The sequence below is a fragment of the Pseudorasbora parva genome, chromosome 15 (genome assembly GCF_024679245.1).
Source record: "Pseudorasbora parva isolate DD20220531a chromosome 15, ASM2467924v1, whole genome shotgun sequence".
Lineage (NCBI taxonomy): Eukaryota > Metazoa > Chordata > Actinopteri > Cypriniformes > Gobionidae > Pseudorasbora > Pseudorasbora parva.
Window position 1 is genome coordinate 27527247 of NC_090186.1, and position 26699 is coordinate 27553945.

Below are 26699 nucleotides of genomic sequence, written 5' to 3' on the forward strand. Positions count from 1 at the left end.
TTTTTACAAAATGACAGGTCATTGTAGTTTTCTTTATTTCTCACTTTGGTTTAGTTAATCATAATTAAAACAGAAAATACTATATCCTAAATTAACTAGAGCAGTTACTGTTTTTGTTTTTCCTTTTTCCGTTTGGAAATATCGGTCAGTAAGGCAAATGGGCGAAGACGAAGTCTTGTCAGTCAAGCTGCTGTTTCCATATTTACAACTCGTCATCCTCTGTGATTGGTCGCGCCCCCTAACCGCTCCACAATGGAGCGACGTGATTGGACGAGGTTGGTTACTGGGTGCTGTGGGGTGACAATGTTGAGAATTGATGTTGAGCTGGTGTTGTGTAACTGTGTCGTCACAGCAGTTTGTGGCTATGTAATGATTCTATTGTTTTCTTTATCCACGTTTTACACGTTGCTTGTCAGCATGTGTTAATTTTCATGATTTTTGTTGTTTATTTCCGATGTTTACGTTTATACGTTGCTTGTCAGCATGTGTTAATTTTCATGTTTTTTGTTTTTTTCCGTGTCTACGCTTAATCTTTTTTTAATAAAAACTTTTTTGTTGAACCATCTCGAATGGTTTTTGTTCCTTTTAAGACGATGTAATTATTTTTTAAATGTCAAACATATGCATCTAATAAGACTTCAGTCTAATTTATTTTCATTTCTTTATCAGAGGTAACAAATAAAACAAAAGCTATCTTCTTACTACAAATGTTTATTATTAAATAATATGGAATATTGCAGGTAGTATCACATACAGGAATACTGTCCAATTAACAGAAGTAACACCAATAACATTTATTTATATATCAACAATAAATGCAAATTTGAATACACGTTACATTCATATAGATAGTAATATTTATATACAAATATACAACAGTAAAGAATAAGTAACAGATGAACTGATGCAAAGACTTTGGCAAAGGGAGTAAATACATATTGGGAGACATAACTTATATAAAAGTAAACAAGAATTCCTTATAAACAACCATGATTAAAGTAAAAATCCAGTGCAATGTCACATTGTTTTATGTACATGGATGTGTAGCAGCCTTGGTTTTCTTGTATTTCCACTGTTAAATGGTCAGTGGGATATTGTCCTGAGGTGACTGAGGTGAGTGGTCTAGTTTCAACTTAGTTTGAGGCTGGAAGAAGCACACTAAGGGGCATGGAAGATGGTGCTTGGGAAGTGGCCATTTTGTTTATGTCACGAACTTCGTTAGGCCATACTGTAGACCTCTTGGTTGTCATATGACGCCGTGCATGCTTGGTCAGGTGGTCACTTCGCATGAACCGACGCTCGCAGACAGGACAGACAAACTTCTTTTCACCCGTGTGTGTCCGACGATGCCTGGAGAGTTCATCTGAACGGGCAAATTTTTTGTCACACCCTTCCCAATGACAACTGAAAGGCTTCTCACCTGAGAAATAGAAGATGATAATCAATTAACATTTTTATGGGTGCAACCTACTGGAACAAAACCGTATTGTCTGCCAAATGGATACAAACCTGTATGGGTTCTTAAATGAGCCTTCAAGTGGGAACTTTTAAAGTAAGTCTTCTTGCATCCTTGGAAATTGCAGACGTAGTTCCGCCTGCGTGAGAAGTCAGACTGTGTCACTCCGCTGCCCTGACCTGAGGGCACGTAGACTGGAGCGGGTGCCAAAGGCAAGAGCTTCGTGTTCCCAAGCGTAACAATGCTCTGCTGGCAGGTGGAGGATTGGGATACCTGAGACTGCGGGACTACAAACATCACAGTGCCCTGAGCCATAGATGAGCTCACCAGAAGAGGTTGAGAATGTGGAAGAATGGGCTTCGACCCTGAGGTCTGCATCTGAACTGGAGTCTGAACGAACGCTGAGATGATGCCAGTCTGCCCGTTAACAGGAAACACCTGACAGAGCACCGGCGGGCTGGAAATGGGTGACTGTGGAACGGTGGACTGTGAAGTGGGGATAGCAAAACATGGGGAGTCAGGAGAAGGGGCCGTTCTCTCCGTTTCTGCAGTGTCACATGGGCTACTGGAGCTTTGCAGTTCTGCTTTGAGGTTGGCATTGGGCTCTGTGTGCTGTAGAGGGATTTCAGCAGAACATGGCTTCTCCTGCCCTGTGGTTGGAGACGGAATGTTATGGTCCACGGATCTGTCGGCGGTGTGTCGTATAACACTGGTGGCTCTGTGCATCGAAGACTGTTCTGCCGTCTGCGGCGGAGCTGGGTTGAGAAGGACTGTGGTACTGGGATGCAAGTTGATTTGACATGCAGGCCTGTTGGTCAAGGCTGAGCATAGTCTGGGGTGAGGTTTAAGACTTGAGCAGGCCACTGAGGTACTGAGAACCGCTGTGCCAGACGTTTCCGCAAAGCTTGGGCTGTGGGGAGGGGTCATGCACTGTTGGGAGAAAAGAGATTTGCATTGAGCATTTTCTTTAAGGCTGGAATATACAAGATTTTTGAGTCTGGATGAGTTTTCAGAGCCAGTCTGCAGATTTTGGGAAGTGATGACTGATTTCACAGAAAATCACATAGTGAATGATGAGACGCCAATTTCGTAGCTTCAGATTATGATACTATCCAGTGCCTAGTGCTTAAAAGGAAGTGTATGTAAGATTGTGGCCAAAACTGGTACTGCAATCACTTTCAAATGATGGTAGAGCAGTGTGTCCCTTCCCCCCCTCCCCCCTGACTCGAGGTTGCCAGATAGGCCCGCAGGATCCAGCAGGAACGTTTGTAGCTGCAGCTGTGGTAACTAGAGCAGATCTGGCAACCCGGATGCCCAAACACTAATGACTTTGTGATTGGTAGATAGGTGGAGGGCGGAGCTTCAGGCCAAAACACAACATGTCAACATCAACATCAGTTGAGGGCTGCAACAACAATTTTTAAATGACAATATCCTGGCCGGACTACTGTTGTCAGTGATATAAGTATTTGAAATTAACATGATTTCTTAATGTCTAGTGACATATAAGGGCCATTTTTTTTGACTAATTGAAATACATTTCTTACATAGAGTTCCTTTAAAACTGTTTTGATTTTAAAAGTTGAGTAGTTCATTCCAGCCTAGCAACTCTACACTTCCTCTTTCAAAATGATGTAGGCCATAACATCTTCACTTATGCAGCATCCACAGACCTTTTTTGGAGAAATGTATTGATAATGCTCACACAGTCCTTTTTTCAATGTAGAGTCACTCACCAGTGATGAGAGGGAGACCAGGTCTTTAGGAGACTCAGTGAGTTCAGGCTGCAAGGCAAGAGAATCACAGGAGTCTGAGGTGGGCGTCAGTGGGCGAGGCTTGTGCGTTCTCTGGACCCAGGAGCTCATGCACACCAAAGCCTCCGCAGCCTCCAGGTCATTGTATTCCAGAGTAGAGGAGCCGCACTTCTCACTGTCATGCCTGTTTCTCTCCATCATCACCTTGCAGATGTCCACAAGATTGGACTATAGATAAAAAAAAGCATTTATTATTTTAAAGCCACAGTCGGCTAGTTTATAAACCGTGACAACACTTAATCTGAATTGACACCATTACGATAACAACTTCTTATAATTTAATCTAATTGCATGGCATACAACGAAAGTGGCAAAATGGTGATGTTTGTTATGGCTCTGCTGTAAATAGCCACTGCTGCCATTCATGCAAAGAAAGAGGCCCCAGTACTTGGCGACTACACCCACCTAACCTTGCATAGAGTTAACGTAAACTGCTGGGAACCTCCCATTGCCAAATATAGCTTTAAGAGTGACGTGCACCCAACCAAAAAGCCACGCGAGTATGCCATGCAAAAAAAGTATAATCCAAGTGCTTAACCATATCAAGACGTTGCATTAATTTGACTCTTTTTGTCTCTTATGATACAATAATATGAATAGAGAAAATACACAACGTTGTTGTAATAACACAGACAATTGCACTGTGAAATAACTTGACAATTGAATGTATAAATAAAGGAGGAAAATGATGTTCAAACTCGAGCATGTTCAGGGGGGCACATAAGGTCGCTAACACAAAAGCAACACTTTAAATGTAAAGTAGCCCTGCAGCTCAATGCAGGAGGGAAATGCACAACAATGATTGCGGCAAATTGCTCATCGTGACTTATAATTTAATCAAAGCGATTTAACACAAAGAATGAAATCAATTTAAAGTGTCTGGGTGATCAAATATGTTTTTTTGTGTGTGTCAACAGAAAATTAAAAACATTGCTTTGCACAAAGTCAACTGCTCTCCGTCAGTGAGCAGGACATCATTGTATATGGGGCGCAACTTACAGTAAAAGATTATGTCATTAGTGGGTCAATGCGCAAATACTAAAAAAGTAGCAATAAAGCCACTTTGTCAATAAAATCAACTTACCCGGCCGGAGTCAGAAGCAAAATTCAGCATATATGTACGTCTCTTAAAAGCAACGAGAAAGACAGCTGTGATACGAAGCCCGGGCACATAAGTCTAACCACTTTTTACAGCAAGGTCCAACCTCAGCTGAGTGAATCAGAAGCGCAAAAAAAAAAACAACAGAAAGAAAGAAAAAAAAAACAGAAACAAAATTCAGAGCACTCTGGCGGGTGGTAACATGTTACCAATCAAAAACAAAGGTGTAGCGGAAACGGACCAATCGAAAATCAGGCAGCGCGTGATCAGTACGTGATCGCTCGCCGATTGGCTGAAACGGGGTGCGTGGCTGTTGGGGGGCGTTACAGAGGAGTCAGCGGTGTCAGAGTAAACCCGGTGAACCCGGTGCTCGAGAACTGGGGGAAAGGTCGGCGCAGCGAACGAGCGGAATCGTGAGATACTCGCACGCGTCTGGCTAGCTGTGCCAGCGGAGTGTGGCATGCGCAGACGAACGCGCACTGAGTCCACACTGGAAGTACACGAGCCAACGCCTGTATTTAGGACAAAACTGAAATAAAGAAGCGAAAACTGTATCGTAGGCTACATATGTTATGTAAAATATGGCTATGGTTTGATTTTTTATGGATAGCCTGTTCTTTTATAATATAAACTGTTGTCATGAATGTTTAGTAGCCTCACCCGACTGACGCACAAAGGGGAAACGGGGACAGGGATACGCGGCTTATAAAATACATTGAAAAATAGCTATAGAACTTAAAATGAAACAACAACGGCTAATAGCACAAAAAAAATCGAAATAAATAAACATATCCACTTAGCCTTTTTAAACAAAAACAAACATTTTTAGAAAAATGTATGACAGCTACTTTTATTCGTCTCTTTAAGAAGACACAAGCGTCGTCCGTTAATCATTAACGTTACATCTCCCACACAACGTGCGTACACAGACCTGACTGAGTGAACTAAACTGAACTCAGGGACCTCAGTGAAACAGCTTTCTGTGAAAGAATCCAGGGCGGAGCCTATGAGTATGCTGCATCTCTTTGTTGTAGATACACTAATCTTTATGTGTCTCTCTCTTTGTCTGTTTTTTCGTGATAATTAGCTGTGCTTACACTGAAATGATTAGTGGGAACATGTAAATGTGTGCAAATCATATAGGTATATCCCTGCAGAAGGGCTGTAATTTTGCTGGTCTGTCTAGGTAAGCAGAGCTGAGCAGACAAAAGGCTACACCAGTCCCCCTCCTCTTCAGAGATTCAGAGAAAAAGACATAGGAGCATGTATTTCTCTGTCTATGATGTGCTGTAGAGCTGAGGAAGACATTTGCTGTCCTTAGAAATGTTCGACATTCCTTAATTTTCTTAGCAATTAAAGAAATAAAGGGAAATTTTGTTTGACATTCGTAAAAATAAAAATGTAGTTGAATGTAGCTTATATAATTGGGCAACACCAAATGTCTTTTAAATAATGTACATAATTTTGTTTGTTTGCACCAATCTAACACATTTAAACAACAAAAACAACCACAAAAAACATTAAAGGTAAGGTAGGCTATAGGCAACAATTTTATACTGGTTGAAACTCTACATCCTGATAGCAATCAATAATAGAAGTGGTCTAAATATTAAAAATGTAAATTCATCATTTGTAGAAGTCTAAGGACCAAAACATGTCCGCCCAGTTCGGTCTGAAGGATTTCATAACGGTAGTAGTGTGTATTTATTTTTTCTTATAAATAACTGCTTTCTGTAAAGCTCATAAAGATTGATTCCCTCAGTAATTATATATAAAATATAAAAATGTTAGGGAAAAGTATTGGTATAAAAATATAAAGAGCTAACTATAAAAGGGGAGTCAAGTTCCATTACTTACAACATAAAATACAAATGACTAAATAGAGAATATATTACTTTAGTCATGTGTTTTAGTTAAGTATAGGGGAGAACGGGGATGGTTATAACACTTTTTTCTTCAGCACCTAAAACTCACCCTTTTTAGCTACATATCTGAAACTTTTAGGCAACATAGCCACATTTGGTAACAATTTTAATTTCTCCAACTATATGACAAACATTGTGAGACAATGAAAAATACAAATTGGTCATTTGTTAACCTACCCCACTATTGGGTAGGTTGTATAAAACCTATGCTGTGGTAAGTTGTAACAGGCAGGCACAAAACTAAGGGTACTTCAAGTGATATGCCACAACAAAAGTTTTAGTTTAAATGAATAACTGCAACAAAATATGTGTGAATATGGGGAGCGTATGTGCACATTGTGTGTGTTTGTGCATGCACACGTGTGAATTGGTTTGTGCATGTCTGTACGTGCACATTTTTATGGGTGTGTGTGTGAGAGAGAGAGAGAGAGAGAGAGAGAGAGAGAGAGAGAGAGAGAGAGAGTGAGCAAATTAACATAAACAAAGGCATTCTGTAGAATTATTAAAATCCACAAAAAATGTTCTTAGTCGTATGTAAGTAGATGGTTTCTTCAAAACACGTTATACCGCCACTGTAACTCATTGCTTATCTAGCTGTATTAGCATGGTAGCCTGGATGCCAGCTGAACTTAGCCCCGCCCACAAATTTTTTAGGTCGGGCAGTTCGGTCCTGGCCTTGCTCCATAGAGGAGTAATTATCCTCGAAGAGAAACTGTTCGGACCAATGAAATCATCAGGGCGGGCTTTAGACGATGACGGACAGATCATCAACAGTAATGTAATCATCCACGTCATCAAAGGGGCTTGGATTATATTTGTTCGAATCCTAAACGGAGAGCTTGCTTGTATATGCATTCACCTTCTCAATTTCTCTCAGAAATGATGATCATGTTGGGTAAGTACTCTGTGTATCATTAAATGATGTTACTTTTTTACAACACAGGCAAAGATCGTGTATTCCAGCCTGATTTCAGCGCCCGTGCAGACAGGGTTGCCAAGTTTTTACAACAAAACCTGCCAACTACTAGCCCTAAACAATAGCTTCTCGGGGGGTTCTCCGGGGGAAAAATGGCGTTTGGGGGGTAAAATGTGTGTTATTTTGGCAAGGTCGCCTGCTAAAACTCGTCATGGGTCTATATATCACATAATAGTCGCTTCAACCCACAGACATAGAAAACAACCCGAGGGGAAAAAACGCGGACTTGGCAACACAGTGCAGTTGAACTATGTTGACATTTGACAATGCATCGCTTCGTTGCTCTGATTGGTTGTAGGTCTATCTAATTGAGGTCTTTCCTGGTTCGGTTGAAATACGCCCCATAATCACAGCTCAATGGAGCAGTTTCAGACTCATATTCTGACTAGAATTGAGGATGACCACGTCAGGCTATTAGCATGGTGCTTTGAAATTAGCAATTAGCAATTCGAAATCTAGCAATTAGTTGATATTGCTAGAGAAACTACACTTTGACCTGATATAACTCATACAGTATCTACAACTGTAGAAGTACTAAACAAATATTATCTTGTTTTTTATTTTATTTACTTTCTTACCTCAGAATTATACTTTCTGCTGTAGGAGAGATAGCAACACAGACTGGAAAACCTCCATGTGGGATCTTAAAGGAAGCCAGAGGACACTGAAACTGTCATATGACCACTATTTTATCTGTGATTCGTGGAATTAGTAGTGTTACAACTCTCCCCGTGTTACAACTATGAAGGCTCTATGAAGGCCAAAATATATTTAATAAGGAATAAATTATATAAACATTCCTGGAGATTAACCTTTGCCTTGCACACAAATAATTTCAAATGAAGCTGACATTATTACACAAATCTTTATGTAAATTGTTATGCAGTGTTATACGCCACAAAAACATCAAACACATAGCTTGTGTTTTTCGAGAATGAGCTGTTTGAACCCAGAGACCGTGGAATCTTGGGAGGGTAGTGAGGCCATGTATGGGGGTTAGGCTGCTAGCCAGGGGAGGCAGTTTGTGTGTCTGTGTGTGTGAAAGAGAAAGGCCAAACAGGGCATGCAAATACACTATGAGGATTGGGTGGCAGATGTGCTGTCCGCTTTGGGCTGCTAAAGGAAAAACAGTTGAAACTTCACCCAGTGTGCTGCTGCAGCACATTTGAACTGAATGACTTCAGCTCAGATGGGTGGGGTTCTCAAAAAGTAGGTCATCCAAAAAGGGCGGGCTTCCGTTTAACCTCTGAGATGCAACATGCTTTCCGTGTTGCGTAGCCCGAACCTTCCCCATCATTGCCGTTAGAAATAAACTGATAAATTGACATAAATCAAAGTAAGAGCATTGGTGGTTTATTCTCACAGTTTCTGTATACTAGAACAAGACTTACTCAGCATTTTGTGTAAGTTACATGATTTCTCAAGTTGAGACTAAGAGCAAACAGCTTGCCTCCACACCCACGACTCACACAGAAGGATGGAAAAAATTTCACAATATTCACACCCCTCAGTTCTGAATATGTAGTGCAAGAAAGATAAATGCACACTGACCAGTTATTCAAACAAAAACATGACGGCCTGTCTTCATTGGTGATACATGCATATTCTGTTTTGCCTTTTTGCAAAGCATTTTTGCAGATAAAAATGTTGTATAATGATGCACACAACACAGCCTGTTATTCCTGTGATGGCAAAGCTGAGTTCTTAGCAGTCATTATTTTAGTCTTCAGTGTCACATTATTCTTCATAAATTATTTTATATGCTAGTGCTAAAGAAACTTATTTGGTTTAATCTTTTTTATAAGGTGATTTAGTTACATTGCAGTTACTCAAATAAGTACTGAGTAATAATTAATGTACATGTGCTATACAGAAGCAGGCTACATGTAGTAACACGCTATGTACTATGTCGCCTTAAAATAGTATATTACCAACTGTTTAAATTTTTTTTTTTTAAACTGTGATACTTTTATTTTCCAGGATTTCCTGATGAATAGAAAGTTCAAAAGAACAGAATTTATTTTGAAGATCTGTATGAATATTTTGTAAAGTAAATACCTTTAGTGTCACTTTTAATCGGTTTTGTTTGTGCTAAATAAATGTATTATTTTCTTTTTAAAAAGTTACTGAAATCTTACCCCAATGTTTTGAACGGTATAGGCCTGTTCTACATGATCCAACAGTACATCTATTCACTGTAGGCTACTAGACAGACGTGGAACTGAAGTTAGTTTTTCAATTGAATAGACCTTGATAAGTTCACTGGCCAGATGTTTGAACCTTTAACCTTTACACAGAAACTGCAGGTAAACCATGTTCACATTTTTCACTATGGCCTATACAATTTTACTATCGCTACTTTGAAAGTAGGCTAAAGATTTTGAGGGGAAGTAGCTTAGGCCTACTGCCTCCATTAAAACAGGAAAAGGGCTTGGTTACAAACATTTTCCTTTCGCGTTTCTCCAAAAAGCAATTTGATAAAATTAAAAATAATACAAATTGTTGCCAACACTTTCAGAAGAAAAATGTTTAGTTAAATATATCGAGCTAACGTCAGCGTAAAACAGACACAAAGCAGATAGGGGCGCGTCAAAGAACGAACCAGCACGGTGGGGGAAGAGAGGAAGTGAAGTGTTATACACACGAAAGATAAGACCGTCGGGTTGTTTACAATGAAAGTATGCTGGTCTGTTTATCTGTGAGTAAAAGAACCCTGGTGACTGATCAGTAAGCCAAGGTTAAAGCCCGTTCGTGCAGTGCAATCCCCAGACCGAGTGTTTTCCGTTTGGCACCATGGAGTGTGATAAGCTCAAAAATAGCACTGTCTGTTTGGGAGAGCCCAAGTCAAACAGAAAACATGCCAGGAAAACGGCCCCTCTACACGTGTGAAGGAAAAACAACCATGAAAAGCATGATGGGTAATTTGAGTGTTATGTTTATGCACATCAGGGCTTTTCATGCAGAAAACATGTGGACGGTGTTTACACACAGACACGCTCAGTCAGCTGGTTTGGTTGAGATTGCAAGAAAAACACCCATGACACCACAAGCTCTCGTTCCTGATTTTTCTTTTTGCGAAATTTTTGTAAAGATAAAATAAAATATTTACCTGAAAAATAGTGCCATGTGCAATAATAAAGCGTGTCAAAAACATTTTACAGGTTTCATCTTCGCAAACAAATAACCAGGGTGCGGCTCAATCGTCTCCACAGTAGTCAGGGCACTGATGAGGGAGTCGGCCCAGACTTATGTCCTGAACAGTGCCCTGACTAGTGGAGTAGAGTAGTTTGAGATGCGCCCCTAGTCAATAAAAAAACAAAACAAAAAAACATGTAGCAATATCTAAATTACAAAATGTGTTATTTCAATAGGTGATATTTCTGAGATTAAGACCAACATTTTTGCCACCTCACATACTACAATAGAGGCACACCGAAAAGTGGGTCGCAATACATATAAAGCAGTAGCAAGTTCAACAGGACAGCAGGAATATGTATGTGCAATTAGGCCTACTTTAAGTCACAGCATGATGAAATATAGGCCACATTCTCTTACACGAGTAATTTATTGGACTGAAAAGAGCGAAATGGCTTTGTTCTTTCACCTAGGTCTATTAAGACAAAGACTCCAAGAACAAAGAAATCTGATTAGTCATAAAACCCCCAAGCAGTAGATATAATCAGCAGAATCAATTTTTTTCCACAACTATCAATTTTACTTTCATAAATAACAGACAAAACCATTTAGTGAGCTGCAGGACAAAAGAATCTATCAGCACTCAACTGTGAGGCGCATTACTCCCCCTGCTGGTTCATATGTGTAGCTACAACCAATGTAAGAGTTATATTTCTTTTTATTAAAAATATAAAATGCATACAAGAAAACCATTTTTGAGGGAAATAAATACTGTTCATTTCAAGTCTCATAACAGATATAAACAACAACCTACTGAAAATAATGCAACCATGAAAGTCATACAAGACAACTTGATGGAGGAGAAAAGGGTTCTAGAAAACTGATGTACTGATTTCATACACTGTCAGTGATATCAGTGCCATTTTCTTTAGCAACACAGGTTGCAGTTTTGGACTTGACTTTCTTGGTGAGGGAATGATAAGTCCATTCAATTTTGGAATGATGATTTCTGCTAATGAAGCGACGCTCGACGTTGAGGACCCCTTCATGCACTTCTGCCGGACGGACCCCCAGAATGAAAGAAAAAAGATCAAGGACCCACGAGTACATCCTGGGCAACCAGGGCTCAATTTCTGAGAAATGATTACCGCATCTATAAAAGAGAAAGTGGGAAAAAGGACAAATTAAATTATATACTTTATACTATAAATTACATTAAAATACAATATAGTAGTATAGTCGTTGAGAAAAAGCATTTGTGATGACTCACAATCCCTTTGGGCATAACGTCAGTTCCGGATGCCAGTATTTTCGGTTAGCGAGGTTCTTGAACCCATCTTTCTTAGAGGTACAGTACAAACGACTGTTGCACATACTGGGACCATCCGAACCCTCCTCACTTCCCCAGCTGAAGCGAAAGCTAGAGTAAGGGTTTGAGGTGGAAGGCAGTTGGTCTGGTGCAGAGTCAGTTAACTTATGAAATCTCTGCTCCAAATAATCAGCCACACCTGAAGATATTAATGTAGACAGTATTGAGAGCTAGAAACAGTACAGAGATCATTACTGAGATGTGACCACATCAAGCTTACGTCTTTTTTTGAGGATCAAGCACTTTCGTTGCAAAGACGTAATGAAAGGATTAGTGGGCTTCCATTTCCGCCTGAAAGAGAAGAACAGAATAAAATAGTAAAAGATGCATCAATGAAAGTCACGGAAACTCTTGAAATAATTGTCTTACAGGGCTTCTTCTCGTTCCTTATTCTGTCTGGCTTTCTCCAAGACGGGTTGTACCATCTCAAACCACCTTTTTAACCTGAAGACTGTAAAAAGCTTTTGAGAATGGGGGGGGGAGAACGACCAAAAATGATACAGATCAAAATAAAATTTAGCAAAATAGTGTTACCTTCCTTTTTCTTCTGCTTGGCCGCTTCCTCAGATAACTTCCTTGAGACATTTAGAAAAAGACAAACATATTCAGCAAAAAATGTACAAAGCCAGTAATGTAAATAAAAAAACTTTTACCCCAGAGATAAATGGCAAAACCCTCAGTTACAAATTATGAAGTGACGCACCACTCCGCATGATCATCCAACTTGAAAAGGATCTTCATTGCAACAATGATGACAGCTACTGCTTGAATTTCATAGCGCAAGAGACGAGGGTTGTGTTTGGTGGGGTCAAAGGTCAGATAGGATTCGCTATCCATAGCTGCCCCCATTATAACCTTGTGGACCCAAACATGAAGTGCATCTGAGGAGGATCAGAGACATAGAGCGAGTCAAAAGTGTATCAAACAAACAGATAAAAAGATGATTATGCATGTTGGAAAATTTGTTTAAAATCGAAAGTCATCATTTTCCACAACCTCTCCGCTAAAGTAAAAAACAATGACCTGGGAGGTTTGCATCCAGCAGATATCGGATAGTGAGTGGAAGTGGGTGGAGAAGGCAATCCTGGGAAATCGTTGGGAAGGTGGGTAATTGAAGGATCTGAGCCAGATGCAAAGCTTCTCTGTGGACCACTGAGTAGGACGGAAGATGCTGTAGAAGATCAGATGTCATAGCTATTAGAAATACAACACACTGATTCATAACTGAAGAAGTGTAAACTGGTTTCGTCATCCTTACCCAAACTCGAAAGACTTGGACATCCCTTCCAAACAGTCTCATCTCCTCTGGAAAAATCTCTTGAATGTCCATATAAGGGATTCGTCTCTCTGAGACCATCCTGCAAAAAAAAACTAATGTTTTTCACATGATCCTATACAAGTGTAAAAAGCATCATGTCATTATTAATAACACATCTAAGGCTTGTGAAAGATTGACAGCAATATTGGATGCTGCACATCATGCAGAAATATAGCATAGGTGAAAACTCATGTCTATAAATTGTCCAAAGCAAAAATCAAACAAACACGACCCCATTTATATTATAAATGAAGAATGATTAATTGGTGCATGTTAGTCCAGAGAATAAAAAAAGAACAACCTTAAAACCACAATATTTTTTTTGGTGCTATTTATCAATATAAGCATGGTGCATGGTAAAACACGGTACTCGCGGTAAATCAAGAAAACAAGATTTAAACAATAAGACTAACTGGGTTGAGCTATATAACAAGGAATAGTTTTTGGTCAATGAATATTGTATCCAGTTTCTAACCTGTCTAATAAAACATAATATATTAAAGCATCTTTGGTGTTTCCATGGTTTCTACAGTAACGCGGGTATGACAGACGACACACCAGCGCACTGTGCTTGTCCTGGTTAAAATTGCTTATTTCTCTGGATTTAAACATTCTTGGAAACATTTGGGATAATGTAAGTTTTTTTGGGATATTTTAATCCAAAAATCTTACATAATGTGCCTTTAATGTTAAAAGTAGGGTTGCATGATTTGGGGAAAACATTTCCTAATAAAAAATTGTGATTGCAAACAAACAAATGCTGTAAAAGTTTTGTTTTAATGTATGAGTATGTATCAATGTGACTAAAATATTAGGTACAAAATCAGAAACACTATAAAATACTAATATTTAATTAAAAATTAATATTGTAATATTGTGAAATTATTAAAATGTAAAAACTGTTTTCTATTATGAATATATTTTAATTTAAAATGTTATTTATCTCTGTGATGCAAAGCTGAATTTTGAGCATCATTATTTCAGTCTTTAGAGTCACATGACTCTTCAGAAATCATTCTAATATAATGTTGAAAGAAGTTGTGTAAAACCTTTTTTTTAGGATTCTTTGATGAATAGAAAGTTCAAAAGAACAGTATTGATCTGAAACTGAAAGCTTTTGTAAAATTGTACTACTGTTCAAAAGTTTTGGGTCGATAAGTTAACAAAGACAAATACATTTATTCAGCAAGGATTCATTAAATTGATCAAGTGACAGTATAGACATGCATAATGTATAAAGCTTTATATTTCAGATAAATACTGATCTTTTGAACTTTCAATTTATTAAATAATCCTGAAAAACAACATTTCACACAACTGTTTTCAACATTGATGATAATAATAAATGTGTCGAGCAGCAAATCAGCATATTAGAATGATTTCTGAAGGATCATGTGATTTTAAAGGCTGAAGTAATGATGCTGAAAATTCAGCTTTGCATCACAGAAATAAATAGCATTTTAAAATATATTCAAATAGAAAAAAAGTTATTTTAAATTGTAAAAACATTTCACAATAGTAGTCATTCTGCTGTATTTTGGATCAAATAAATGCAGCCTTGCTGAGCAGAAGTGAAAAAAAAGAGCAGGCAAGTCGGAAAGCTCTCTTCTCATAGTGGACCTACTAGCCTGGCTCTGCCCTTCTACGTACTTCTGCTCAATTTTCATTTTCCTTCAGTACTCTGTCTGGGAGTTTATTCGGTTTATTCTCTGGTTTTCTCCGGTCAAATTTTACCCGGTCCAATCAGCGGTCAGAGGGAGTGGCTGAGAGCGATGACCATGTCGTGCACTAGTTTGAGATGACCTCATGACTAGGGATGCACCGATCCTATACTCAGCATCGGTCTCGGCTCCGATCCGCCATTATTTGCAGGATCGGGTATCGGTCAGACAGGGCCGATCCAAATTCGATAATGTGCGTATAATATTCTGTGTTATTGTTAAACCCCAGAAACCCCACAAAACATTATAAAGCATCATCTGTGATTCGTGCACTATATTATAAGTGTTCTGACGCCATTCCATAGTTAACTTTAATGTGAGTAAAGATTAATATTCATGTCATTAAATTCAAGTTCACGTCAATGCATTCTTCCCTCCGCTCTCCATTCAGCTTTAAACTGTGCGTCGCGTTCAGTTAGGACAATCAGCATGATGAAACTCTCCAATTATTCATTGTTTCTATTATTATGCTTGATCTGTAGATAACGCTCTGTGGTTTCTCAAAAAATGCTGCATACATAGCTGTAAATCGTGTTACTTTCCCCCGGGTGTCAGATCACAACAGTTGGACTAGTTATTGTATTGTTCTTCATATGCAGTAACTGAAATGTTAAACTGTTAAAAGGAACGGCTCAATAACATATTGCATAGATACACTACGTGTCAATGCATCTTCCCTTGTGTTTTGGACATCTCAATGCGGGCGGAACGCTGTAACTCCATGTTGCTTTAAGTGCATCATCCTGCGCACGGGATATGCATATGCGATTTGAGCATTCATTCATCCATTTCATTTAAGTTTATTTGAATAGGGACAGATAAAAAAAAAAAAACAGATAAACTTTAACATTTATCTGATGAATGCATCATAGTGTTTTTAGCTAAAGCTAATTCACAACACTTGTCCCTAGTGGAGACCACTAAAAACCACATATACACACACACACAAAAAACAACTACACATGTGAGCAGGATTGTTCTTGAATTAACCACATTTTAGTATTTTGTTTAAAAAATGGTAATGTTGGCATATATTTTAAATGGTCTGGGAGAGAATCCCATAATTTGCTCCTTTTACCGAAAAGGCAATTTGGGCAAGCAATGTTCTACGGAACGGAATGCTACAGTTGCCTTTTGACACTGGACGAGTGATGTATCTTGTACCACTTTGCTGTCTTGTTATTGTTTTGCAAAGGAGTAAAGGAGCAGCATTATTTAGGCATTTAAAAACCAAATAAAAAAAATGCAAGAAAATAAAATTAGTAAAACTTAAAATCTTATATTTGCAAAGAATTTGACAATGATAATGCCCGATTCTCTTCCTGTCCAAGATTTTTAAGGCCCGGTTATAAAGACACTCTATAGACTTAACAAATGACTGATGAGCTTGGGACCATGTGGTTAAGCCATATGATATGTGTGAGAAAATCATAGAATTTAAAGGTCCCGTTCTTCGCGTGTTTTCGAAGCTTTGATTATGTTTACAGTGTGCAATATAACATCAGTTCATGTTTCGCGTGTAAAAAAACAACAGTATTTTTCACACAATTTACTTATCTGTACAGCGCTGTTTTCTCTGTCCTAAAAACCATAGACAGTAAAAGAAATGGACAGAGCTATCCCATTGACTTCAACGGCGGAAAGTGAGGTCAGTAAAGGAGCACTCATTGGCTGAGCAAACTGCGCAGTCTCAGACTGAGTTTGACGACGTAGATGTGACGTGAGCAACCTGTCGGACAGTTGTAGGTCTTCTAGTAGTTGTGGAAAGTGAAATCTGAATCACGTTGTTTAAATGTTTTGTCCCGTTGCTTTTGGCTCACTATCGGCTTTTCCCCATTCTTCTCCCTTGACTTTATGTCTCCACGTCCCGCCGACTGTCTCATAGACAGTAAAAGATTGCCTGCGAGCGTCTCCTCAGGTCTATACGGTAATTTCTCAACTGTGCGACAGAGTCGCGTTGGTTATGACGCAATAGTTTTTTACAAAAACAGCTTCTACGAGCCGATAGTGTAAGATACAAGGTAATGGAGCCTTTTATGCATTGTCGTGTTTCTTTAGAAATAAACAATGGACAAATGGAGTCTTTAAACACCTCAGATGTAAAGTTATTCACTGTCAAAGTGACTCAAAAATGAATGGGAGTCAATGGGATGCTAACAGCAGGTGATGGCTTGGTTAGCAATGGCCGCCCCTATGGGTGGAACGCTTTCCGAGCGCTAGATTACCCCCTTGCTAAAAACAGCCTGATGATTTCCTTGTTCTATGAAGTCCCTCCTTCAGAAACACGTAACGAGTTCTGATTGGGCCAGCGCTTCCAGTGTTGTGATTGGACAACAGCTTAGTGCACTTTGCCCGGAAAGGTCCCGCCTCATACCATAACGGGGAGATGCAAGCGCTGAATGCGCGCTCTTCTCCAGGTGGGAGAGCAACAAGGCCACGCCCCCTTTTTTAGGTGTTCTTGTGGGCGGAGGGTTAGTCAACAAACGGTTCTAGTGACGTCATTACATCCCTGCACTTCCTGCTGTAGTCCAAACCGGCCGTTCGCTGTAGGCTTTGAAAGGGAACGTCTGTTAAATAAAATATCTCGCTAGGCATTGAACTTTGAGCTTTATAATTTTACAGGCATTATTTATGCTCTAACGGCAACATTAAACACTAACTAAAGTTTGAAAGATGGAATCGCTAAGAACGGAACCTTTAAGAATAAAAAGCAGTTTGACTCTTGACTGTTCATTTATTAATGAACAGTCAAGAGTCAAACTGCTTTTTATCATCATAAAACAGCCCAGATTGGCCTTTATAATTTTACTGATTTTCTTAATATGACTTTAAAATTCAACTGATTGTCTATAATCATTCCCAGATACTTTACTTCTGGTACTTGTTCAATAAGCTTCCCATTAATTTGTACATTCAGTACTTGTGTTAAACAAGTGTTAAAGGTAATTTTTTGATGGAAAAGCAGACAGAGTTAGATTTTTTGTTTAAGATTAAACAAGATGCGGTTAACCAAGCAGATATTTTCTCTAAATTGGCATTTAATTTATCAGCCACAGAAATAAGAGGTTTTACCAGATGCATACACAACTGTGTCATCTGCAAACCTATATCTGGACATACATCTGGTACAGCAGCTCTGTATTATAATACTTTGGCACTATGAAAGATTATGAATAGCCTTTCTTGTTCTGCCCTATATAAATTATGTTGCTGCCTCATTAGAAAAACCCAATAAATGTTTAGATTTTATACAATTATTTTGCACTCTTGGTTTTGTAACTTAAGGTGCTGAATTATTCACTAATCTACTTTATTCACCATCTAGTGTATAGTAGTATTTTTTTGTCATAGATTGTGATTATAAATATATATATATATAGAAGTTGTCTGTATTTAGTAAATTGTGTTTAATCACAAAAGAGTGATTATCAGTTCAACAGACTGAGGTATAGAAATTCTAAATATTATATTAAATATAATATAATTCTAAATAAAACTTCATTGTTATCAGTATCGACCGATACTCCGATACTTTTAATATCGGATTGGTTCTGAAAAAATGGTATCAGTGCATCCCTAGTCACGACCAAACATTAGCGATTGGTTTTGGTTGATCCACAGTGGCTCTGGGCAGAACCAATAGTTTTAAACTTCAACAGAGTACTTCAATGAAGTTAACGCTTGTCAATGGAGAGTGGCTAGACTTTCTGTACAAAAGAAATATATGAGAGTCTGGTATGACCAGGCTATACACCTACAACATTAAAGGTGGAAACTGTGGAATTTTAATATATTTTTTAGAAATATGGCAACAATAATAGAAAGATCACGCTGTCACAGAGCATGGGAATATTCACCCAAATTTTTTTTTTAAAGAAAACATCATGGTTGTTTACACCAATGAGCATCAAGCGGTGCCGTCAGCAAGTTTTTGGTCTGGGAAGAACAACTGTGCCTGACTACGGAATCCCACACTGCCGCCTTGCCATCGTGAGAGTTTTTTTACATGTCAGCATGACACCAGATCAAGTCTGACCACACATTTCTAACTAACATGCATTTTGCTGTGATCACAGCAAAATGCACAGATCTCAAATGAGCCTATTCATGCTTTTATTTCAATTAACAGTGTAACTCTAATTAGCATCAATTAGAATGTTTGTGATCCTGGGTGTTGTTAAATAATATCCAAATATCAATTGAGACATTCTTTTAACAAACTCGCATTCTGGTTCGGCTTCGTTTTGGTACATAACGTCCACATTTCACCATCCAATCAATCCCCAATGGATAGAATCATATCCCATCCCATACCCGATGTCATTCGTAAATATCACATTATGAAGTAAATGGGTTGGAAAAGGCAATTTGTGTAGAAATATGCAGCATGTCCTCCAAACCTCAGTAAGTCAGCTAGAGTGATGGCCTCTCGGACCCACAGCAGAGACAGATAGCAGAGGGCCAGTGTCCGTGGCATGTTCATAAGAGTGTATGAATGTTGGTAAGCTTCTGAACATAGTGATGACGGCATATCAGTGGAGACACCTGCAGCAGAAAAACAAAATGCAGCTCGATTGACACTTTAAATAGGGTGTAAATGTGCCAGCTGACAGAAAGTAATCATACACGTACCCGACAATGATGGTTCCGTATGTGAAGTAACATCACTACTGTTATATGACAGCTCGCTCTGAGTGTCAGACTCTGGCTCACTCGTCGGCTTCATGTACTTGAGGGAAAAAAACGTTACGAAGAAGAGTGGTTAGGGTTAATTAAAACTTGTAAAAATTATTTTTGATCATTGAAATAACTGAAATAAAATATAAATATTAGATGAAAAACTTGCATTGCAACTCCCTGAAATAAGTTAAAGCACTAAATTACTAAAACTGAAATACAAATACGTTTAAAATAAAGTGAGATTATAAGTCATTCACTACCAGGCTTAAAAAGAACCAGTTTAGCTGAAAAATATCAAGCTAACTAGCTGAAGACGTTACTGCAGCTATACCCATTAATATACATGCATGGTACTTCCTTAAATATAAATACCAGCACAGCTCACCAACCATAATAAAATGACCCATAACAATAGATCATTTACAATGAACTCTGTAAGAGAGCTACAAATGGCAGTTATTCTGACAATAAAAACACCATCTCTGTCAGTTTTACAACATTTCAAAACCCTTAATCCATCTCCGAAAAGCTACGCCAATGTTGATTCTTGTTATATTACGAGCTCTGTCACGTACACTTTTGCAAGCACACACCCTGTTCTGATTTTGTAAAATCGGTCATAAATAGATAAATCTAATTTTCCCTGTGCTTTTTTCTCGACGTAAGGGATACTATAAGAATATCCTGTAAGTTTCAGTACTAAAAACATCCCTTTTTATTCCAAAAACATCTTTTATTGTGTTAAGTCCCAGTGAGTGCTGGGGTTGTGTTTTTTCTATTTTTGTTTTTGTTTGCCGGTATGCCGTTTAGTGGGGGTGTGCTTTTTTGCACCTGAGCACGTTCTCATGGGTTTTACCAACTGACTGACCTTACTTGACTGAGTGGCTGACATTCTGTTGTTTTTCGTTTGTTAGATTTTTGTTTACATCCATTCAGACCTGAGCTTATAGTCTGCTTCATGCACTCTTACACTACTGAGTTCCAATACCTTTGTTATGATGATATTTTGTTGAATAAATTAGCAGCTGCATGAGGTGAAGCTGAAGAGTGAATGCTGAAGCCCATTCTATATGACGCATTCTATGAGAGATTAATCAGATATTCTAGATAACACAAATAAGTGTAACATTACAACATGTATCTGCACAAAAGGACCCAAATGCAAGTGAACTTGAACAAGTTAAGTGCTAGTCAGAAAATCTCCCTTAGCTGATGCATTCTTTCCATTACAATGTACTGAAACAAGGGCAAAAAGCATAGAGCATAAAGAATTCGCAACATTCTATAGTGCTCTCATTATAAATGTAATGTATGACAGATTGGCCCTGCACAACTTCCACATAAATATTTCCATCTACTTTATCAAGTGATTCCAGACATTCCTGCGCACTTTCAAAGCGATGACGACAAGAAACGATTTTAATTAAAAGACATGTTGAAGAATGGGACTAGAAAAAGATAACTGCTGGATTATGAATATTATATATATATATATATATATATATATATATATATATATATATATATATATATATATATATATATATATATAAAATAAAAATAATAACTGCGTATGTGATCTTGACCGGGCTTCTCTGAATGTATAACTCCATTGTAGATATAGTCTTCAGTCTAAAGATATAGTCTAAAGCACAAAGAATTTTATTACAAATTGTTCTCATTATAATGTTTAGACTAGAGGTGGGAATCACAGGTAAATTCACGATACTATCACAATATTTTGCCCATGATAACAATATTTCACAACACCAGCATTTCTATGACAGACGTTATATATATTGCAAGAAAGTAAAAAAAATAAAAATAGCAACAATGTACAATAAGTGCATATACAGCTATCAAACAGTGCTAAATTTGAAAAAATGCTTATTTGCTAGAGAGAACAGTTTTGTGACAAAATGATTTATAGTAAAGAAAAGTAACATCTCTAACTCAGCATTCATAGCAGCAGCGTCTAGTAATTTAATACTAGTAGTAGGGATCCCATGATACCAAAATTCCAGCAGTCAGTATAGCATACAAATTATACGGGACTCTGTACCAATTTTGGTACTATTACACAATTGTTTTAAATTTAATTAAATGCAATGATTATTATTTATGATGATAATCATTATAAATAAATAAGGCCCCCCTTAATATTTGCCCCACAGTAATATTACTGAACAACTGTAGCCTAAAATATAGTAAATCCTCTAATATTGGCCTGTATTCCATTAGCGGAAGGTCTCCAACATTGGCCGGTCTCGCTGTCACCGAAGGTAAATAAAGGCCGGTCTCTAATAGCGGCCGGGGCTATTATTAGAACCAAACATTTTTTCTCGGGCACAGGCCCGCCCATTACGATGACAGGCCCCCTCAGTTTATTATACAAATAAAATAATATTTGTTAATTAACAGTTGTTTAAATTATTTTAACATAATTACAAAATTATTAACATCTCAAATACTGGAATAAATAAAAATATTTTTTTACAGTCTATTTTTTGACATGTTTGATTGACAGCTGTGTTAAGGCAATGGGCTGTCTCATGTATGTGACGTGGCTCGCGCCTGTAGGTGACTTCATGAAGTGTGTTTACCTCTTCACTTAGCCTCTAATTTGCAGTTGTGATAGAGAAACAGCAGCGATGCAAAATTCTATAAAAAGGACTTTAAAAAAAATCGCGTTGACGTGGGAGAGAACCCATCCAGCAAGTAACATTAAACGAGGATTAAACAGAATTGGAGGATTTTTTTTACTTCAAACCAAATGACACAGGAATGGTTAAACTTTGGAGCAGTAAGGTGTCTTTTGCCTTTTGTTATGAATCAATCACCGTGTATGGTTAAGTGTTTACAATGCACTTCTGGTAGCCTATGTTTGCTACGTATTTGTTACCATATTTCTACAATGGAATTTAGCCTTAATTACCGGTATTTGTTGTAAATGTTCTGTATGCATACCATAATGTTATGCTAACTGTACATTTTCAATAAATGAACCTAGTATTATATAGGTTGAAATAGATGCATAATCTCATTTTTATTCATTCTACTGGTAGTTTGATTTGCTCAAATAGAAATTGAGGCCTGCCTCTAATTCTGGCCTGCTTCCAATAAAGGCCTGGACCGCGATGCGCTTGAGTAAAATAAAGGCCCGGGCCTATATTAGAGGATTTACGGTATTTCTATTTATTTCTTCACGTTAAACCAAACTTTTATTTTGACGGGTTGCCGTGAAGACCTTTGAGTGTCTGTGTTCATGATATGAGAGTTTTCTCAAGTGAAACGAAAAAGCCTCATGAAGTTATGCGTTCATGTCCTCGGCAGAGGCTAAAAAGACAGCGATTGTCGCGTGCGCGTTTGTGTGTGCGTGCCCGCGCATCAGCGCCCGTCATCCACACAGAGCAGGAGTACATGCAGGAGTAATATTTAAATAGTATTTTGCAGTTTAATGTTCACATACAATAGTATATATAAATCACGTGACATTGGCGATCCGAATCATTGATTGATTCATGGCCATTTGAATCTTTATTTGAGGAATGCGGAAGAGAATACAATGCTGAATAAAGTCGTAGTTTTTGTTATTTTTGGACCAAACTGTATTTTCGATGCTTCAAGAGATTCTAATTAACTAACTGATGTCACATATGGACTACTATGATGATGTTTTATTAGCTTTCTGGACAGGGACAATACAGTGTGCATAGACTGCATATGCTCTGGGACTAAAATATAAAATATCTGAAACTGTGTTCCGATGATGTCTTACAGGTGAGGAACGACATTAAGGTGAGTCATTAATGACATCAATTTCATTTTTGGGTGAACTAACCCTTTAATGGTAGCAAAGTGGCTTGGTTTCCAAAATTCTTCAAAATATCTTTTGTGTTTCATGGAAGAGAGAAAGTCATAGAGGTTTGGAATGACATGAGGTTGAATACTAGCCTGACAAGCCAGACCCACATCAAGATGTTTGGTCTGGAAACTCACCATTGACAGGGCTCGATGCAAGGGGCGGGATAAACGGTTGTCTTTCAAACTCACTCTGCACGCGATAGGATAGCGCTACAACCAACCAGAGCAATGAAGGTGAAACAGAGCTCGCTGATAGATTAAACATTAGCCATATCCAGTCAGCAAAACCCCGAACACATCATCTCTTTTTAAGAATGACTTCAGTGCCGTTCTTTGTTCTTTTCTCACAGAAAAGCTTAACTCCAAGTCTTCTAGAGTCGCGGTCAAAGCTAATTCGAAAGACTGCCGCCGTTCGTCAGTTTCTGTGTTTACTAGAAGCACGCAAACGCAACTCGGCCGTCGTCATTATGGCCCCGCCCACCAACTCTATACACAATGTGATTGGTCCGGCAAGAGCTAGGGGAATACAGCTCAGAAGGGTATTGAGAGTTGCTAGATGACACTTGCGGGCAGATTAAATTAGCTGCCGCTAGGGTGCGTCTAGATTTCTAGGCTAGTTGAATACATGATGACAGATTTTAATAGCAGTAAATCCTTCTTTATTGTCAAGTCCATTTCTGTGTGACAAAAGTATAATATTAAGTGTCATCTGCATTTGCAGTAAATTCGATAATATCTATTATTATTTTTCCCTGTCTTTAGTTTTATTTATTTACTCCAATTTAAGGCCCTAACCCCAGCAAAAACATTCACAGGGAACTCATGGGCTAGGTTTGACAGGGCTGAATTTTAGCCCCAGTCCAGTCCAGCCCTGGCCTAATAGAGCAGAATCAGACTAATATTCTGACTAGAATCTAAGTGTGACAAAGTAAGGCTAGCACTTTACTGTATTTTCATGATCAAAGAGATTCTATGGCATCACTTCACTACACGCTTTCAAATCATAGTTTTGCTATGGTATGGACTGTATGCTGTCCTAACGCTAATCAGACACCAGGAACCGCCCAAATTGGCACAATCACCAATTAGTAAAATTTAAATTTTGTGTAATTTAAACATTAAAATTCAACATAAAACTTACCACTGTAAATCTGGGAGTGTACACAGATTTTTCGGTGAAAGCTTGCCGTGTGTTCTGCAGGTATCTTTTCCAGAAATTCCATAGAACTTCTGTCTGTCAAAACAAAACATGACGGATCTTACAGAGACACTTTCCTCATCATTTGTCTTTCCACACCTAAAGCAACAGCTCTGAACCAGGAAAAGTGATTCTTAAGTAGCACATTTTTTAATTAGCAGCTAATCGAGCTAATAGCTGCTCGATTGTAACCTCCATCTATACAGATTACAGCGAGCTGCATGCATGTACTGGATTTGCTGCATTTTGATGTAGGTTCGCAAAGCCATGTGCATCAATAGTAACACAGCGTATGCATTGTTGATGTAATGGAAGGCTTGTTCGAGATGCATTGGCACTGCGTAAACTAATCGGCGTATGACATGAAATAATAATTACTCAACTTCATGTTGTTCCACATCCGTAGGACTTTCCGTAAGAAATTTTTAATGAAATCCGAGAGGTTTCTGTCCCTCCATAGAGATCCAATGCAACGTACAAATTCAAGGCCCAGAACGATCGGAAAGACATTAAAGTTATTCATGTGACTACAGTGGTTTAACCTAAATTATATTAAGCGAAGCAAGTGCTTTGTGCAAAGAAAAACAATTCACCACTTTATTTACAAAATATTATTACAGAAAGCAAGTTCATACAACAATAACCCTTTTCACACAGTCTTTACTGGAAAATTACCAGTAAAGCTCATGTGTGAAGAGGACCCTTTCAAAAGTAACGGTGGTTCCCATAATTTACCAGAAAAGGTAATGTGCTCTGTGTGAACGCAGAACAAAGATTACCGGTATGAATACGGACTAGGTCCGAACGCACTGACATAAGCAGTCTACTTTGGACCAATCATAAAGTTCTTATGGAGATGACGTGATTACTCAGCGCTGTTTACAGTAAGCTTTTTAATAGTTTTTCTATATAAACATGCGCACGATGATCATCTTTGACCATTGCGCCAAGTCTTGCAGCTTTTTCAATGTTACATTCGAGACCCTGCCTTCTTTTCTCTTCATCAGCATTGCAGCTGGACACTACTATGCACGTCTCATGTTTTAAGAGCAAGAACGACCATCCCCCTTATACCTTTTACTCTGATAGTGAAATACAGGGATTCATCTCATGTGAGCAGATGACGACAACGGTGTGTGATTTACAGATCACATTCAACGACTGACATCACATCATTAACAGCCATTTCGGAGCTGATGAGAGAATGGGCTTTTACCGGTAAAAAGCCAGAACTCAGTTGCTTGTGTGAACAGCATGTGTGTGTATTTGTAATTCTAGAAATTATAAGGTCATTTAACGGGATAGCTGTGTGAAAGGGGCTAATGTCAGCTCTCACATGAACACAAAACGCATGTGGCGTTGTGCACTCCTTAATAAGCTTTGCAGTATTTTTGCAAAGGAAGTGGCAAAATATGTTTTTTTTGTGTGTGTGCGCAAACAAAGCACTCGTGTCGCTTCATAAAAACCATTAAACCATTTAAGTCACATGGAGTACTAGGGGTGACCCTGAATAGTTGAAGATTCGATGCATCGATATGCGGAACCAGATACAACAATCAATCTCACAGTCGAATCTTCTCGGGTGTTATGAAACGAGGATCATACCATTTTGGCAATATAGGGGTGCTCAATATTTTAAAGACGTGGCACACGCGGAGAAATTCACCTTTAAAATTCAAACACGTTTTCAATGAGTGTACACACATGTGGTGGGGGCATTTGTGTTCTGAAGAAGTACATAGGTCTTGCGGATGTGGAACCACATGAGGGTGAGTAATTAACGACAGAATTTAGGTGGACTAAACCTTTAAGGCAGGACTAGGTCTTTGTTCAATTGGGATATTTAGGTAGTAGTGTTGTCAAAAATATCGATATTTCGATATATATCGATACTGAAATATCTGAAACGATACGATTCTCAGTTTTTACAGTATCGATACCAGCTGCGCTCTCTTCTCTGACCGTCAGCGAGTTGACACACACCGGCATATTCTCACTCAGCCCGGTTAACCTCTGAGCACGGCGAACGCGCGTTCTGCTGGACTTTTTCCTCATGACAGTGTGTTAGTGTTAGTGTGTGATCGGTCTGAATTTCGCGCGGGATTGCAAATAAATTAATTCTACTAATCCCCGCAGATTTCGTG

At 38.4% G+C, this 26699-nt stretch overlaps 2 protein-coding genes across 4 annotated transcripts in view; both read right to left on the reverse strand.

Annotated features, from left to right (window-relative positions):
- Positions 1–695: 695 nt before the first annotated feature.
- klf11a (Kruppel like factor 11a) lies at positions 696–4514 on the reverse strand. The gene is made up of 4 exons (XM_067417537.1): positions 4355–4514; positions 3193–3438; positions 1510–2386; positions 696–1420 (listed from the first exon to the last, which is right to left on the reverse strand). Exons 1-4 carry the CDS (start codon positions 4382–4384, stop codon positions 1134–1136), a joined length of 1440 nt encoding a protein of 479 aa, XP_067273638.1. The 5' UTR covers positions 4385–4514; the 3' UTR covers positions 696–1133.
- Positions 4515–11105: 6591 nt separating this feature from the next.
- Positions 11106–26699, reverse strand: part of taf1b (TATA box binding protein (Tbp)-associated factor, RNA polymerase I, B) — a 20742-nt gene continuing 5148 nt past the window's right edge. Inside the window, exons 5-15 of one of the 3 annotated variants that reach the window (XM_067417538.1) lie at positions 24499–24591; positions 19446–19542; positions 19214–19358; positions 13033–13132; positions 12798–12945; positions 12478–12655; positions 12309–12349; positions 12144–12225; positions 11995–12065; positions 11676–11913; positions 11106–11558 (exon numbers count right to left, since the gene is read on the reverse strand). In XM_067417538.1, coding sequence (XP_067273639.1) covers positions 11300–11558; positions 11676–11913; positions 11995–12065; positions 12144–12225; positions 12309–12349; positions 12478–12655; positions 12798–12945; positions 13033–13132; positions 19214–19358; positions 19446–19542; positions 24499–24591 — 1452 coding nt within the window. In that variant the 3' untranslated portion in view covers positions 11106–11299. The remainder of the gene's footprint in view (positions 11559–11675; positions 11914–11994; positions 12066–12143; positions 12226–12308; positions 12350–12477; positions 12656–12797; positions 12946–13032; positions 13133–19213; positions 19359–19445; positions 19543–24498; positions 24592–26699) is intronic. The other 2 variants (XM_067417541.1, XM_067417540.1) reach the window with 2 other exon arrangements.